This window comes from Aythya fuligula, chromosome 20 (genome assembly GCF_009819795.1).
Source record: "Aythya fuligula isolate bAytFul2 chromosome 20, bAytFul2.pri, whole genome shotgun sequence".
NCBI classification, from domain to species: Eukaryota; Metazoa; Chordata; class Aves; order Anseriformes; family Anatidae; genus Aythya; species Aythya fuligula.
Window position 1 is genome coordinate 6,438,681 of NC_045578.1, and position 17,382 is coordinate 6,456,062.

Below are 17,382 nucleotides of genomic sequence, written 5' to 3' on the forward strand. Positions count from 1 at the left end.
TCAGTTCATCAGCAGGCGGCTGCGGTACCCAGGACGTGCACGCTCAGCTGTGCTGCTGCAGAACAGCAAATCCTCCCTTCCACACTCTCGAGCAGAGCAGAACATATGTGCCGTTACCTCTTAATTCTTCTGTGGAGCATTAGGACTAATAAAACCTTCCAGGGTGTCTGATGGCAGAAGCAGCTGATGTTGCGTGCTAAGGAAACAAAGGCTGGTTGGGAAAAAAAAAAAAAAGAAACAACATCCCCAGCATCTACTTCTTCCAGTAATGGAAAAAAAAAAAAAAACTGTGACCCCTTCCCATGGCAAGTGACACGAGTTGCTTGGCTAATTGCACTGGGCCTGCATACCTGGGCAGTAAGGAGGGACTGGAGCACCAGCATACCCTTTAAATAAGAGAACATTTAAACGTCATTGCTTTCATGTTTGTCTCCTCGCTTCTAATTACTGAAGGCAGCTGACTTTAAAGCATAGGCCATTTCCTCCTCTTCCTGCAGCGGGGTCATAACAGCTTGTTTATAGACTAGCGGGCTGGTTTGCTGCAACAGATTGTGACTTTAAATAGAAGGTTGCTAAGAGTGAGGTAAGGGCGGTGAGAGCATCGGGCTCGCTCAAAACAAGCCGCCTGGTATTTGGGGAGAAGGGAGCGGCCAACAAAAGAGCAGCGAGGGAGCGGCGAGGGACGAGCAGTTGTCTCCAGCAGTTGCCATAAGGCGTGTGCGAAGGTAGGTATGTCCTTTAACGAAGTGTGCTTGAGCCAGCCGTGTCCTGGGGAAACCTCTCCCTGGTTTTTTTTCCTGGAAGATCTCACGAGACGGCAACGTTACTCGTTATTTATTCATCCTGAGCAAAATGCCAATAGCTCCTGTTTGGCGTTGGGCTGAATATCAAAAAAGTTGATTCACTGACTTAAAAACAAAACAAAACCTACACTGGACAAATGCTAGAAAACATGTGTTGGTAAAGAGGTGGACTGAGTGATGAACATATTTTCTATCTCTTGTATCTCTGACTCATACGGCCCTAGCTTAGTGCAGATTTTATTATCTTATTAAACAATTAATTACCTACATCCTTTAATTTCATATATATACAGTTGGAGATTGTTGTTTTTGTCTTCAAGTGCCTCTTATCCTCCCCAGTAGACCGTTGCTGCTAAATAGAAGGGATTATTTTCTTGGTGGCCATGCCAGATTTATTTATACTGCTAAGCCTGCTCTAGGAATTGGGGTGAAAAAGACTACCAGACTATCAAATTCAGCTTACCCCCTCAGATTTAGTCCCTGGCAAGGCTTCTGCTGAAGTCTTGGAAGGAAAAAATTCATTAGATGAACCTTAGCATGATTTTTCCGTGGCTTTGATTTTAATCAAAGTGCGGGCTGGAAATTGTTTTATCATTAGGATCTGTTGACTGAATGTCAATGTGAGGCGGTTACCCCCGCCTGCCCCGACTCGTGTACAGACGCATCCTGTGTGCTTAGGTAAATCCCAGGCCGGGAGTGTGGAACAGCAAAAAGGGCAGAAATTAGCCTCTAAGGCTTGCAAATGCACTGCAGGCTGATGTCTTTCTGCATTTCAAGGACCTAAGTTCAATTGCAGCACTGTTATTCTGCCTGTCCATAATGGGCTAGCTAATCAATTAAAACGGTCCCTTCTTAAACCGTTGCAGGAGGGAAGCGTGGTGCAGAAAAACTGCCCGCAAGGTCCGCAGGCTGCGGGTTAAACACCGCAGCTTTTTATCCCCAGATCTGCCGAATCAAGCCGGTGTGTTTTACCCAGGTTGCTGGGAGCACAAAGAAGAGAGACGCTGGTGGAGCTCTTTAGTAGGTTGCCGGGCGGTGTTTGTGCATACGGCGCCGGAGCTCGTTCCCTCCAAAGACCAATTTACACAAGCCCCAGTGACTGCGGCGAGCCTTTAACTCCCAAACCTCGGGGCTGCAGCTCAGCATCCTTGCAGAAGACGCTGCTGGGACCTCAGGGAGCGCCGGAGGAGGGCTGGCCGCGCGCCGGCCCCGCTGTACGGAGGAAGGAGCCTGCCGGTGTCGGAGCCGGCGTGCCTGCGCTTTCTGTAACGCTCGCTGATTAAATCCACCGCGGGTGTACGCGGTTGAATTTTAAAGAGCCTCGCTTTCCAGGTCAGCGCAGCGACTAGCTCAGCCCCAACTTCCTTGTGAATGGGAAATAGGAAGGGAGCGGGAGGCTTTGCGTGTTGGAGGCCAACAGAGTCTGGTGCCTGCGCATCCTCGGGGTGAGCTAGAAGCCACGCAGGCAACCCCCTGCCTGGTGACACGGGGCCAAAACCCACTGCATGGCAGGCAGAGATTTTCATCGCTGGCTGAAAGGAGCATGTCAGCGTGCCCTGCTGCTGGGACCAGTATAAACCAAGAGCAATCAGGCTGGATATTGGTGGGGACAGAGGTGCCAGGGGTGGCGCAGGAGCGAGGCGACGCCAGATCCCGATGGCACGATGCCTGCGCGCTGCATCCTGCCTGCAGACCAGCTCTTCCCGCAGCAGAGGAAAGTAGGTCAGCACCAGGTTCCCCGCCTGCCGGCACAGGCGCTGGATTACGCGCCCGCATCCCGCAGCGGGAGCGGCTGCGGTGTTTTTCCTCTGGGAAAGTGCACGGAGAAGCAATTCGGCGCGGCGCGGCGCGGCGCTGGCTGGAGGCCACGCTGCGTTAGTTGCTGCAACCCCGGTGCTCGGGGGGCTCGGAGCCCTGTCTGCCCCCAAATATCGAGGGGAATGCTGCCCCATGCAGCAGGGCAGTGTTTTGGGAGGGCTCACGGCGTGCTCTCAGCCCCTGTCCATCCCCTGAAGGTCCGATCCCGTGCGTCTCCGCGCCTCGCCGCGGCCGTGAAGCTCCAGTTCTACTCGAATGATTACCCGACACGTTAATTGGGACTCCCGCTATGATTAAAAAGAAATTTCAGATTAAGCCCGCCATGCTGTGTAGCTCGGGAAGAAAACATCTCTTTATAAACACAGCAGGAATGCGGGGACTCCATTATTATTATTATTTTTTTTCTAACTTTGAAGAAACTGGCTCTCGCCGCTGCTTTGACCACAAGGAGACAAGTGCGGCAGTCACTCAGCTACGGTCGAAGCTGAGCGGAAGGGATGCTAGCAGGGAGATAAAATTGCAGGGTGTTTTTCCTCCTTTTTTTTTTTTTTCCTTTCTTAAATCCATTATGATTATCACATTATCTCTGCAGACCTCAGATCCTGTCCGCCTGGCTCTCTGCAGGCTCAGGCAGAGCTCGGAGGAGCCCACAGGCTGCGGGAGCCCCGCGGATGGGCGAGCGTTGTCGCGAGCATCCCTGGGGACCGTCCTCATGTCAGCGCCACTCAGGTTTGGGGCCTGAGCTGCCGTTTTGATGGGGACGGCACCGACTGCCAGGTGAAGTGTTGCGAGGCCTCACACACTGTAAAACTATTTGCTCTATTTATTTTTGACGTGGAAGGCTGCAACGGAGCTCGCAGTCAAAATCTAACCCTCCTCCACAAAACGCTGCCTTCGGCTGCGGAATATCCTCTACGAAACCACGTCTTCCTTCACGCATGAATCTTTTTGTCTTCTTATGTGAATCTGTCTGCATGCAGGGTTTTAGGAGAGACCTGCCACGGACCCCAAGCAGCTGAGCTCGCTGCGAGCCGGGGGCGCAGGGAACCTCCTGCATCGTGGAGGGAGCTCAATACCCAGAGCAAGAAACGTGGTGGGTCTGCAGGATCCTGGCCCTGTGTTTACTCCGTGCTGGACTCGCTGAATCGCCAGGCAAGGGCAGCGCTGGATTATCCCCCGCGCCCCCTTCTTCCTTATAAACTCCCCTTCTGGTGTTCCAGCCGAAGCAGCATGAGGCGAGTAAACTCTGCTGCTCAAATGAGAGTGGATAAGCTCAGTTTACTTGCATTTATTCATGACTTCACCACTCCACTGGGGCCTGCAAAATCAGAGCCAAAAGGAACTGCAGCGAAAATTGGCCTACATGTGACGGCTTTAAATAATCTGCCCTTTTGCTCCAGTTCTGTGTTGAGATGTGCTGGAAGCCTGAGGAGCTGGGAGCTGGCTTGATGTAGGAGCTGCGTTTTGTTTTCTTGCTCCAGTGTTTGAAGCTGCCTTTGGTTTCCCGCACACGGAGGAATTCGGGGAAAGTTGCGCAGCTGGGGAAACAAAAATCTATTTAAGAATTCCCGTGTTTAGTGCACGGCTTGAAATTATGGGAATCGGCACAGACAGTGGATTAGCTCTTAATTCCACAGATGTGAAAAATAAGGAAGAAAGCAAACAGAAATAAACTGATTAGTGCACATTCCCAATATTGACACCCAGGAACAGGGCAGTGTGCCGGGCTAGAAAACACTCACTGGGAAGCTGGCAGGAGGACGCTTTGCATTAAAAACTGGCTTCTTGCTTGTGCTTGCATTGTGCAAACAGATGCAGTTCCCAGGGGACCCCAGGGACGCCTGCACCAGCCGGAGGGGTCACCGGGGAGCCGGGTGCTGCCGGGCTGAGCGAGGCTCCACTTTGGCACCCGGGCAGAAACAGGAGTGGCTCCGTCTGCAAACCAGGTCACCGCTGCTCGTGCACGTGTTCTCTTGGGCCCCCTTGAATCACATCATGATTCCTCTTCTCCCCCCAGCTCCCAGCAGCTGGGATTACTTTTCACGTGCTGTGCTCGCATAATTGCATCTAATAATTTCTCAACTGCCTTTCCTTCATTCTTGAGTCACGTATGACCGCCTTTTCTTTTCTTTTTTTCTTTTTTTTTTTTTTCCCCTTTATGTGGCTGCACAGCCCCACCCCAGCCTGCACGAGTGCTCTCCTGCCTGCTTCTCCTGCGCTGTTGCCTCCTGTGTCACTTTTCCACCTTGGTTAGATGCACAGAGGAGGATGGACCCGCAGAGGAGGAGATGCTTTAAAGCAGGGCTGCTGCCCGTGCTTACTATCAGGAAAATAAACACAAAAACACCAAAAATCTCGGGTGTTGCTGCAGCCCTGAGCATGCTGGTGGTGCTCATGGTGCCTGCAAAGGGGCATTTCCCAATTTTGCTCTGCAAAAACCCCGTTGCAGCCGTGCGATGAACCTGGCGGTCCGGGTGCCGCCGCACCAGCTCGTCGGGTCAGGCTGTTAGCCTCCCGCGGTATATTTAGTTCAGGTTTAGCAGGGGCTCTGCGTGCCTGTGTTCTCCTGTCTCCTTCACTTTCGACGTGCTAAGTAGATGCAGGAAGGAGCCGAGAAGTCTGCCCGCTGCCGCGAGGATGCGGGAGCGGTGGCAGCCCGCGCTGCGTGGCGATGGGGTTGGGGTTTTTGGTTGCTTGGTCCTCGGGATCCTTGGGCAGCCCACGCACTGGAAGTGTCACTCTGCTTTTCCTTTTTTATTACTATGAGATATTTTTTTTTAGAACGGGGTTAATGCATGAGTTAAAAACAACACAGACACAGAAAGGGCAGTTATGAGACAGTCGATCTGGAAGCGCTGTCTCAGAGAGGAACAGTGAGAAGCCAAAAACTACGACTCCTGGATAGCTCAGCTGTAGGGTGAGCAGAGGGAGCAACTGGGAAAACTTTTTCCAGGGAGAGCAATCTGCACGCAGTGTTGAGAAGCCAGGTCTGAGTCTGTGGGAGAAAAAACACCACCAAGTCACGCTGGCAGGCGCGGAGCAGAGGCGTGTGCGGTACCGGGAGGTGCGGTGCCCAGCCCTGTGCCTCAGGCACCACAAGGGTTTGCAGATTTGCACAAACAAATCCGTCTCTGGGGATGGCAGTCCCGGCTGCGTGTGGGATCCGCTCCTCTGGAAAATGAAGCGTGCAGACCTGAAAATGGAAATCTTTCCGGGTGAGACAGCAAACAGCTGAGAGAGTTTTGTTCTTTGGTAACGGCCTCGGAAACCTGCAGTCTGTCATATGAACAGCTTCATATTTTACTAGAAGAGTGTTTTTCTTTTGACCCCGCGTGGCAGAGCAGCCACAGAAGGCAGGAAGGGAGCTTCTACTCATTTCCATCCTGTTTTTCTTTTTCTCCCTCTGCTAATTTTTTGCCTCCTGGGCAGGACAGGGCGAGTGGCTGCAGCCAGGCAGATGCTGGGTGCGGGCATCCTCCAGCACCACGCTGCCTTCCGCCTCCTCCCGGGGCCGAGTTTCCCCATCCAAATGAGATTCATCACTTTAAACCCACGATTTCACTTCGTTCTTCAAATGGAAAACACAGAAGTCAAAGCCTTTGGCAGGTACTGCTCTGCTGGATAGGGCTTTGCGAGCAGGAGACCGCAAACAAGCGGAGAGAAGAGATGGAAAAGAGAAAGGAAATTCTGAGTAATTTTAGGAAGTCTTTCACCAAGCGGATGGCAAACAATGCGTGCCTGACCCTCTGCCTGTCTGCGGTACGAGGGCTCTGACAGCCAGCTTCCTGAGAGCGCAGTGAGCTGTTCATAAATCAAAAGCACCGAGACTATCAAATTTGTTTATTACTCGGGGTTGTGCCGCTCTGCTCAAGTTGAGTAGCTGTTTTGTTTCCTTTCTTCTAGCTGCGTTCCCGAAAAAGATTTGTTGGAGCATAGCTGCACAGATCCCTTTATCCTTTTATTTTATTTTTTTATATATATATATATTTTTTTCCCCCAGAAGATACAGAGAGCGCCCTGGTAGAGCTGGTGGTGTTAATGTTCTGCAGCAGGAGTGAAATAGCCTGGAGATGTGCAGTGCGACATCAGGGGCGTGTGCCCTAAATAGGAGGGTTAACCAGGGCTTATTCAGAAGGAAGGCAGTAATTGCAGCTTGTGTGAAGCAGTAATATTCTTTTGTGCATTATTTACCCAGGAACATCTGCTAATACATATACATTCTATGGTGCATGTAAACAACCTGCGCGGGAAGAGGATTAGGAGATTTATAAAAAATTAGAAGCAAGTTAAAAGGGCAATTAGAAGAGCAGAAAGAGATATTGAGCAGTGAATTAGAGAGGATATTTTAACACACAATCAGAGCTTCCCGAGACGTATCCAGAGCAGAGAGAAGGTAAAAGAGAAAATTGGTCAATTACGACATGATAGCGGGGAATTGGTGACATGGGAGAAGGTAATGGCTGATTTGTTAAACAGTTATTTTGATTCTGTTTTCACAAAGGAGGAAGAGGATGGAGGGCAGCTCTGGAAAGGACTCGAGCTGTGCAGATGAGGCAGGGAACGAGCCAAGGAGCCTGCGGAGAAACAAAGGCGCGTTTGCAGAGAGGCTAGGCATAGGCAGAATTTCACCCCCGTTCACAAGGTGGGGGAAAAAAATTGGATTTTTTTTACTGGTGCTGAGCTGGGTGGCAAGTGGCTGGTGGTGCAGAGCTGGCTTTGGTCCTCTGGTCCCTGGTGCCAACTGGCTGCTTTTGAGCAGAGGCCAGGTACCGAGGTGGCCCTGGGGATGAAAAGTCCTTCTGCCTTTGGAGGCTGTTCCTCCGGGAGAGGGGAGGATGGGGAATATTGACAGACAGACAGACAGACAGACGGATGGGGACACAGAGGGGTGCTGCTTGTGGCACATCTTTTACATGGCTATGGAGCTGGTTGGGCTCTCCAGTGATGCTAGCGTGGCACGTCCCCAAACCCACAGTCATCTGTGTCTTTTTTTTCATGTTTGTTGCTCTTCTCTCCCATCCCATACCCCCAACAGGACAAGCACCACAAGCACATCTCTGATCACCGCTCCCATCCGTAGCCTGGTGTCAGCAGTCTCGTGTTTCACCAGGGAGAAAAGCAGATGGGAGCTCGGGCACGGCTGGGGGGGAGACGAGAGCAGGCAGAGAGGAATTGTGTCAGGCTACGAGACCTCAAGGAGACAGCAAGCTATGAAAAAGGGAAATATTCCTGGTCGTGCAATGGAAAACATGATCTTGGGAACTGTTCGTGGGGCTGGGCTTGAAACTGAGACAGGCAAAGCATGATGGAAAGCGTCGGCAAAGGGAGAGCCGAGGGGAGGCTGCACCTGATGGACCACAAAAAATGTTACGTTGGCTTAGAAGAAACGTGATGTTTTTGTTCTGCACTGCCCCTTTGAAAGGGGGAGGGGGTCTCAGAGCAACTTTCTGGGGCAAAGGAAGCAAATTGGGAATGGTGACGTGGGGGCACACGGTAAGGTGTTGTCTGGGCAGCGGTGGAGAAGGTACCAGAAGCTGCAGAGGTGTGATGTCAGCTTAGCCTGGGGCACCAAACATTTATTCTCAGCATCCGAGAGGTGCTTGGTTTTCATTCTGCCTGGGAGGACAAGAGACGCAGTGTCATGTGCTTTGTGTTTTCAAAGCATGTAGGAAAAGCTCTGTATTAGCAATTACAGGATGAAACTGTGGAAAAGTGGTACAATGGATAGAAAATTGGCTCTGACTCAGGAAACGGGATTCTGCAGCCGTGAGCGAGTTTCCAGAGGCACAGTGTGGGGTCTCTTCTGGGTTCTCTTTCATTTATTTTTTTTTATTATTTTTTTTTATGGAAAGGATTTGCATGAACAGCCCAAAGTTAGAGCGTTAAAGCTCACCGACACAACCAAATAGAAAAGGGGAGGCAGGCACGCTGCAAGGGCCTCGTCTTGTCCCCAGCACAGCGAACAGAAAGGGAAGCAGTGCCTGAACACAGCTCAGCCTGTCTGCCTGGACCAAGGGAGGGGAATCGTGGCCTGGCCAAAGGTTTGCTTGCCAAGGAAATCCCTTCTTTCCCCCTCAATATGAAGGACTATGTCCAGGGCAGCACGGGGAGAGCTGCAAGCAGGGAGGATTTGGGTTTGTGCCCAAGGAGAAGCGCATCTGCCTCTTGCAAGAGCCTCAGCCCGGCTCTGGCTCCGTGGTTATCCCCTTGTCCAAAGGGATGCACGCTTTGGGGTTGCAGGAGTGCTGCTTGGGAGAAAAGGGGATTTCTTCCAGCCTCAGAGCAACATTCAAAATGCATGAAGACATGCTGTATGAAAGGATCGTGAGGCACGCACGGGAGCCGAGCGGGGCCGTGGTGGAGCCACACCACGTGTATGGGAAGGTAGCTGTTGAGGCAAAGTGTCAGAGCATGCCATAAAAATTTAGTTTATCCTCAAAGAGCTGCAGTTGTCGAGGAAGAATGGGCGCAGGGAGGGGTGGTGGCAAAGGGAAGGCAGGAGGAACATCAGAAACCTGTAGTCTGTGTCAAGTGACACCTCCTATTTAGCAGTGTATCACGTCTCCCTTCTGGTTTTTAAACAGTAGCCTTTATTGCTAGGAGTTAGAGTGCTTGATTGACAAGGCTTGTAATACACCGTGGAGTTGCCTTTATTTTTCCTACATGTTAAAGGAAAAGATACTAAAAATACAATTATGGTTTTGAGCCAGGCGTAGTCTGTTCTAATATAATTCATCTCAAAGACTATCCATCGTGCCTGCTGCACCCAAATCATTTATAAAACATTAGCATCTCCTGTGCTGACATTTCACTCCTATATTACAGGAGTTATACAGAGACTTAAAAAAAAATTAATAAAGTGCTTCTCCTCTTCATTCTCCCTCAGAGAGCTTTGATTTCCAGAGTATGAAACGAAATAACCAACATAACAACATTCTCCACTTCTAAGGGACAGTGCCAGACTCATTCAGTTGCTATTGGTTATAGAGAGTAGGACGTGAGGGAGCTATTTCGGATCACGGATTATTTGTTCTGGCTGCATTGGACATCCCTTTAGTGGAGGTTTAGAGCCCTGTAGACGGAGAAGTTTGGATAGGAGTTGGAACAGAGAGGGCTTGATGAAGTAACCTCCCTTCCTCCTCCCCAAGTCCCTCCTGCTGTTCCCCAGGAGCTGTATTCCCACCCGGAGCATCCCACCCAGCCCGGCCCCACTTGTGGGGTGCTGTGCGAGGAGAGGGGCAGCGACACCGCTCCTCCCCAAGCACTGAGCTGCTCCTCATGAAGCATGGCAGGGAAAATTCCTCTTCTGCTTGGGAGCTTCCCTCTGCATTTCCAGATCCCTCCAGGAGAGCTGGTGCTGTGGAAATGCCCCCTCCCCACTCAGGACCATTTTAGGGGCACAGGGAAGGAGATGTGGGCTTAACCATGTGGCACCCACACCATAGAATGGGACTTGTTCCCAGAGCCACTGGGAGCTGCATGCTGGAAAAGTGCCCCCCTCCCCAGCTGGGATATCGTAACAAAATGAAAAGCAGCCTTTTCTTGTCCAAGATCACTTTTATTTCCCTTGTTTCGTTAACCTCAGTGTCTGTTTTGTCTTGCATATCCACGCTGACAGGGAATTAACACCGACTGCAGAATTCAGGCAGCACCCGCGGGCTGCGCTGGGTGCCGCCGGCGGCTCTGCCGTGGCCACGAAGCAGGCCAGCGAGAGCATCCTGACCACCGAGCAAATCCCGACCACCGAGCACATCCCGACCACCGAGCACATTCTGACCACCAAGCACCTCCCAAACACCGAGCACATCCCGAACACCAAGTGCATCCCGACTACCGACCGCATCCCGAACACCGAGCACGTTCCGAACACCGAGAACATCCCGACCTGGCATCGGCTGCGGGGCTTAACTCAGGACAAGAGGAATGCGCAGCCCTTCTTCCCATCCTTCAGCTGGCCACGACCCCTTCCCATGGCTTTCTTGGGCCTTCCTCTTTCCCACTGCGGACCAGAAACGCTGGGCACCGTGCTTCTCGCAGGTCCCGCGCTCCTTGCGCTTTCCCACTTCTCTTGGCTCTCCCCATGGCCTGACCCATTCCTTTTAAGAAAAAAAATCCCTGCTCCTGATGCTTTCAGGGCCACCTGCAGCCCACAAACCTGCTGCCCGAGTGAAAACCTTAGGCCAGCTATAAAGGTCCTCACACGACCGACACCTCTGGAAGCCCCCAGCCCCTCACCGCCCTGGGGCTCGCGGCGCTTTCCCGAGGCAGAGCTCCGTGGCTGCGTGCATCGGGACCAGGCGCCGCTAATCCACCTCCCTCTCCCCCTTCTTACAAATTAGGACATTAAGGGTGAGCTTTGGCTCTCTGTATATGGACTTTGTTGCATTGCATACTACCCCCCCAGACCCCTCCCAGAGTTTAGTGCTCTAAATTGCTAAGAACATTGGTCCCCCGCGCGCACTGAGGCTGCCGGATGGCTTTCAGCATCTGTAGGCACTGCTGCCGTTTGTGGTCTTGAGAAAAGGATATACTGTTCTGCTATAAATTCAACAATACAATCCTTAGTTCTGAAGATATAGTTTCCATATAGTTTATAAACATTATAAGACATACATATGGATAATTGAGGGGAAGGGGGCCTGTGCATTTGTTGGGTTTGCTTTTCAGATGTGTGAACACGGTTACAAAAAAACGCACCTCCTTGCAGGTACTTCATTTCTTTAAGTTTGTTTTCTTTGTGTGTGTGTTTTTTTTTATTTTATTTTTTTTTTATTTATTCCACCTCTAACCAGTCTTTCCTTTGGTAGTTGGCTACTCCAAGCCCAGCAGGCAAGCCCTGTTCTGCTGTAATGCCTGAGATATTCAGGGTTTTGAGATTGTCTTCTAAGAGATTTCCAGCCAACTTTGGCCTGTGGGTTTGGAGCCAAAAGGGCTAAAACGTGGGAGAACCAATGTCCTTATTACATGAGAATAAGTGTCCTTGCACTCACTTTCAGAGAAACAGTGTAGGCTTAATTGGTGATCGTTTTTTACAGCAATTATGTTCCTTGCGGTAATTGGCGGGGTCACTCGGCGCACTCTCAAATTAACAGGATTTCACAAGTTTCCAGTTGTCCGGCTGACGTTGCCGGCAGGCTGGCCGCCGTCCCCGTTATCCGGTTGTGTAAGGTTGGCTTTTTTTTTTTTTATTTTTCTCCCGGTGCAGGGCTCGGCTGATGGTGCCACCGCGCGACAACGCCTTTCAACCCGCTCCTGCCGCCCGCGCCCGCTGCCGCCCGCGCCCGCAGGCCGCCGGCCTTCCCTCGGCGGGGCCCCGATTCTCCACGTCCAAAAAAAGAAGAAGAAAAGAAACTCTGGTCCGTTGTAGGTGGGTGGCAGTGCAGATCCGCTCCGCCGCAGCCGGGCTCAGCGCATGACGGCCGCTAGCAGCAGCACAAAAACCAGGCGCGAGGCCTCGAGGGCCGCGCTGCCGGCCGCCTGCTGCACCCCGCTGGGGGCGCGGATGGGCGTCCGCCGGGTGCACTTACCCTTGCGTCTCGGGGGGCCCGTGGGCATCACGCCGAAGCTGAATTTGTGCTGATAGTCGGGCACGTAGTCGTGGACCTCGTGCTCGCTTTTCCGCGGCCCCAGCGACACCGGCTTAAGGGTTCGGTTGCGGCCTTTGTGGCTGGTGCAGTTCTTGCCGGGGCGGCGCGAGCCCGGCCGGGGTGCGGGCTGGCTGCTGTGCAAACCCTTCTCGGCCCCTCGCTCGCCGCCCTTCTCCTTGGAGGAGTGGTGGGGGTGGTGGGCTTTGGAGGCTCCTCTGTCTGCTGCCGAGAAAGTGTGTGTTTTGATCTGGTGGAGCGACTCCGAGCCCGAACAGTTCCTAAAGTCTTCGGCCCTCAGCACCTTTAGGTCCTTGCCGTGCATCCGCTCGGGGGACTCGCAGATGACGCTGGAGCTGGAGCCCTTGAAGCGGTGCAGCCACTCCCAGAGCGAGCGGGCCTTGCAGTCGCAGCTCCAGGGGTTCCCGTTCAGCCTGAGGAACTCCAGGGCTCCCAGGTGGGCCAGGCAGTCCCCCTGCAGCTCCGAGAGGCTGTTGTTGAAGAGGAACAGGGTGGTCAGTCGCCGAAGGTCGTGGAAAGCCCGCCTGTGAACCCACTGCAGCTGATTCTGATGGATGAGCAGCCTATCCAGGTTTATTAGTCCCCTGAATGTGTTCTGATGGAGGCTCCAGAGCTTGTTTCCATGGAGAAAAAGATGGCTGAGGTTAACCAAGTCAACAAAAATATCGTCCTGAAGGAACTCGATGTGGTTGTCTTGCAAGTAAAGGTATTGCAGGTTGTGGAGGCCGCCAAATATCCCACTGGGGAGAGAGCTCAGCCCGCACTTGTACAGATACAAGGCGTGGAGTTTCACCAGCCCTTGGAAAGTGTCCGCCGCCAAAGCCCTTAGGTAGCGGTTATCCCCCAGGTCCAGCTCCTCCAGGTTGACGAACCCCTCGAAGGTGTTGGGGTCGATGAAGGTGATGTTGTTGGAGTAGATCCAGAGGGTGACCATGGAGGGGCTGAAGTGGCCCCGCAGCAGCAGGGTGATCTGGTTGTTCTGCAGGAAGATCCTCTCGCTGTCCTCGGGGATGCCCTCGGGGATGGTGACGAAGTTGTGGGCCTGGCAGCTGACGGTCATGGGCGAGGGGTAGCAGACGCAGTCGGTGGGGCAGCCCGCGGCCCCGTGGACCTTCAGCCCCAGCAGCACCAGCAGCAGCTCCGCGAGGGCCCCTGTTCGGAGAGAGGGGAGAGCGGCGTCAGGGGGGGCATCCCTCCTGCCGAAACCCGCGCCCGATTCATGCCGCTCGCGACTGAGCCGTGGAAACGGCTGCGACCGCAACGAGTGGGCTCACCGCACGCGGTGCTTTTTTGGGTGGGATCTATGGAAAGCTTCCTCCCTCCTCGCGCCGCCTGCCTGAGTCACGCATTGCCGGCCGAGCCGGGCAGATGACGCTTTCTCAGGGGAATCGTCGCTGGCGATGCACGCGGCGCAGCCCGTGGCTGCAGGCAGGTGGGGCAGCTAGGGGAGCTCCTCTAATCCCTTTCTCAAATAGCCCATACTTCTGGCACACAGCTGTTGAAATCCCCAATGATTCACCCCAAAATACATCCATGCCATGCACCTGCATGGCACACCCCAGCCCTCCTGCAGGAGAGGGGCTGCTCTCCATGCCCTCCCATAGCCACAGCCGTGCCCCTCATGGCCTGTTCGGCACCGGCACGTGCCCCAAGCAAGGAGCAATTCTCAGATGTGCTGTCGGCAGCCGGTGGGAACGGCTGAGCTGAGCACTCAGTTTAGAAGCGGGTGCTCAGGCATATTTTTTAAAAATAGGTGTCCTGTGGCAAAGCAGATTGCATCTCCTAATGCTACACGCAGGATGTGCCCGTGACCAGGGCGTGCTCGCTGCGGAGCACAAGAAGCAAGCAAGGCAGTAATCATCCCCTCCCTCGGCTCCGCTCGGAGCGCCGGCAACGCCGCCCAGTTCCCAGCGCGCTCCCACTCCTCGCACCATGCCTGCTTTCAGGCTATTCCTTCTGCGCGGAGTGGCTTTTCAGACTCATTGCACCAGCCTGTCATTTCTCATTCAGATTTCCTCCTAGATCTGCTTTTCCTCTTACACACAAAATTTGCTCATGTCTAATGAATTCTGCCTCTGGACTTCATGGGAGAAAGGAGTAAAATGAGAGCGGCGTACAGCTGCCAGTGCCATCCTACCCCAGAGTCCCTGCACTGTGATTTGCTTGTAATAATCTGAAAAACAAGAGTGGAAGTGGAGTTCACCTCTAATTACTCCATGTCGTTACCACCAGATCGGCTGTGGTGCTGGGCCCCTTGGGCTTTCACAGTCCCTCTTTTCAAGCGCCTACAGCTGAGTATGAGTGGGAGGCAAAAAGCCTCACTGGTTTTTTATTAATGTTGTTTGAAATATAACTCTCTCGTTGGCGTTGCCTTTTGCCTGGTACGGAGATCTGTTACTGGGTAGCTAACAGCAGGTGACCTGTCCATCTGGGTCCATTCTTTCAATGCAAATCCGTCACGTTTTTAGATAAAACTGGGTTATTCAGACTCTCATAAATTACCGGGGAGAGACAGTCGCCTCTGACCATACCGCTGTATTATTTTTTTTCTAAGAAGACGGCATCGCCAGCCAAAGTGTTGGACCAAGCCTGTGCTGGGATGGGGACGGGGGCTTCCTGCAGGCTCTGCCCTGCAGCAACGAAGTGCCGGCTGCGGGAGGGATGGCTCATCCCTGCGCCGCTGCCAACACAGGGCTGGAGCCAGGAGCGCTTAATTCGCGACAACTCCTACGGCTGTGTAGGGAAAGGAACATTCTCCAAGTCACCGCCGTGGCGTTTTGGCTTCGCTGGCATGCGTTCACGATGAGAAAGGGGCCGTGCTGGTGGCTCGGGCCAGCTCCTCACGGGGTGCCGGCTGCGGCTGCCCCGCGCTCCCCGCCGAGCAGGAGCCCTCGCCGCAGCTCCTGGCACACAGCCTCGGGAACAGCAGCCCCCCGGGGATGTTCTGATTACCCGATCCCCAGATAACAATCATCAGGATAAAGCTACAGTCACAGATAGGTGCAGAAACACTTTCTGCTGTCTTTTTTTTTTTTTTTTTTTCTTCTTTTTACCCACGGAGGTGCTTTGCTGAGGTGGGACAGCTTTATATTCCCCGCTTCACCTCGGTGACACCGAACTACAAAGACTGGTGTAGCTCTTATGTTTATTAGTAAAATCCTGCCAGGCACAGGCACGGTGACGATCTCCCACATGCAGAGTCTGTTATTGCAAATACCAAATCACAAGGGTCTGAATCAATAAACCATCTCCCAGCTATGAGCAGCAGGTTGGAAGATTACATATTGCTTCCAAACGCCGGTTTTATGCGCTGTTCCGTGACACGATAGTTGCCAGGCTAACAGGATTACCGGCGGGAGGAGGAGCCGGGCAGGGATCGCGTAGCATCCCAAATTTCACGTCTAGGCGGTGATGACAGGCGGCTGGTAGCGATGCCTGGTGATGGACCAAAGAGGCCAGGGTGTAAAACACCGCTGAAAAGGGAGCGTGGAGCTTCTCAGCGCCCGATGGCTCTGGAGGAGAAGGTCAGAGGACGCTGAGCCCATCTCTTTCGTTATCCGGTGATCCTGAGTTAATGGCTGAAGTTCCTCTGGAAAAGGAGCTGACTCCTGCTGTTGGTGGTGGCAGTGGGGTGGTCGTTTCTGGTGTGCTGCTGGCTCTCCTCTTCCCAAGAGTATGATGGTGGGGAGAAAAGGGAAAAGGCAGAGGTTTCGTTCTGCCTACACACTGCATCCCAGGGATAAAGAGAATGTGGAAACAGGAAAAGGAAGGATGCTCAGAAAAAGTCATAATTAGGTGGGCAAAGAAAGGAAAGAGGAAACCTCCTTGGTGGATGCGCTCAGGGCACGTGGTCTCTTCAAGGATGAGTCTCTCCCAGCCCATAAAAACTGACAATTGTCTCCTGCCATGAGAAGCTGCTCTGAGATGGCTGGGTTTTGGTCAAAGTTTAGACGTGGGGATGAGACCCCTTGAACCAAACAGCCAAGCTGGCCCCAGGAGGTCAATGGCCAAGGTGGCTGGGGGCACCTCAGTCTCTGCAGCCACCATCGGTGGGACCATCCCCATGGGGACAATGCCCCTGTCCTTTTTGTGCTTTGCTCCCCCAGAGTCCGATCCCAGCCGGCTCACCACGCTCGCTATTGCTGGCGCAAACCTCCTGACTGCATCTTGTAAAGGTTGCGAGGCAGGTGGAGGGGCACCGGCAGGCGCGGCGGCGCTCACCGGGGAGGGCGAGCTTCAAAAGCGGCACGGAAAAATCCTGCAGAAACCTGCCAGCCCAGTGAATAGAAGCAAGGCACTGCTGACACGGATAAAACCAGCACGGGTGTGTTTATCTCCTGGCGCTCTCCCACTGCCACGCGCTGTGTCACCCGGCTCGCGGTGTCCTTCTGCATCCTCCTGCTCCTGGCTGAGGCTTTAGTGATGGGAATGAATTCATCGAGCTGTCCAAACCATTTCCCATGCAGCATCTCTCTAATTGGGCATTAATTAGGCATTAGTTAATGAATGCTTGAAATAATTTATCTTTGGATGTGTCCAGTTTGCAGTCTTACTTTTAACAGCATTATGCTCATTATTAGATTAACATCATTATAAATGTTCTCCATTACCTGCTTGTTTCCATTGTCTTAGCCTTATTACTGAGAGTGAAAATCACTCCTCCCGAATGCATTATTGATGAGTAAGGACTTTCTATATGCAGCGCGGGATTAATTGTTATACAGCGTAATGCATTTAGCGTGAAGCCTCAATTTGTGCAGGAGCTGAAACGGCCAGAAGAATGCAGACGCCCGGAGACAGTGCGCTCGTCCAGACGCAGCAAACCTCCCCGTGCCGCCCAGCCCTGCCCACCTTCCTCCCCACACCGGTGCCAGTGCAGGAGGAGAGAGGAGAGGAGAAAGGCTGGGTTGGTACCCGGGATCACGGGGGCAGCTTCCAGTGGCTGCAGCACATCCCTCAGCACCACGGGGATGCTGGCTGCGGCTCGGCGCCGCGTACAGCCTGTCCCCACCGCACCGCAGGGCTGTACCTGTGCCGGGTGTTTTCTTGCATTGTAAGTGTTTTAATGCTTTGCTGCGTCTCGCAGGGCTGTCGGGGTTTATTTAGAGATGCAACGCTGTGTATTTTCATTAGGAGTCCTCAGCTAGGACCTAGGA

General features: G+C 53.1%; 1 protein-coding gene across 1 annotated transcript in view; it reads right to left on the reverse strand.

Annotated features, from left to right (window-relative positions):
- Positions 1-10,158: 10,158 nt before the first annotated feature.
- The window catches only part of RTN4RL1 (reticulon 4 receptor like 1), a 30,131-nt gene continuing 22,907 nt past the window's right edge, over positions 10,159-17,382 (reverse strand). Inside the window, exon 2 of the mRNA XM_032200787.1 lies at positions 10,159-13,378. Within this exon, the coding sequence (XP_032056678.1) occupies positions 12,027-13,378 (1,352 nt within the window). The 3' untranslated portion in view covers positions 10,159-12,026. The remainder of the gene's footprint in view (positions 13,379-17,382) is intronic.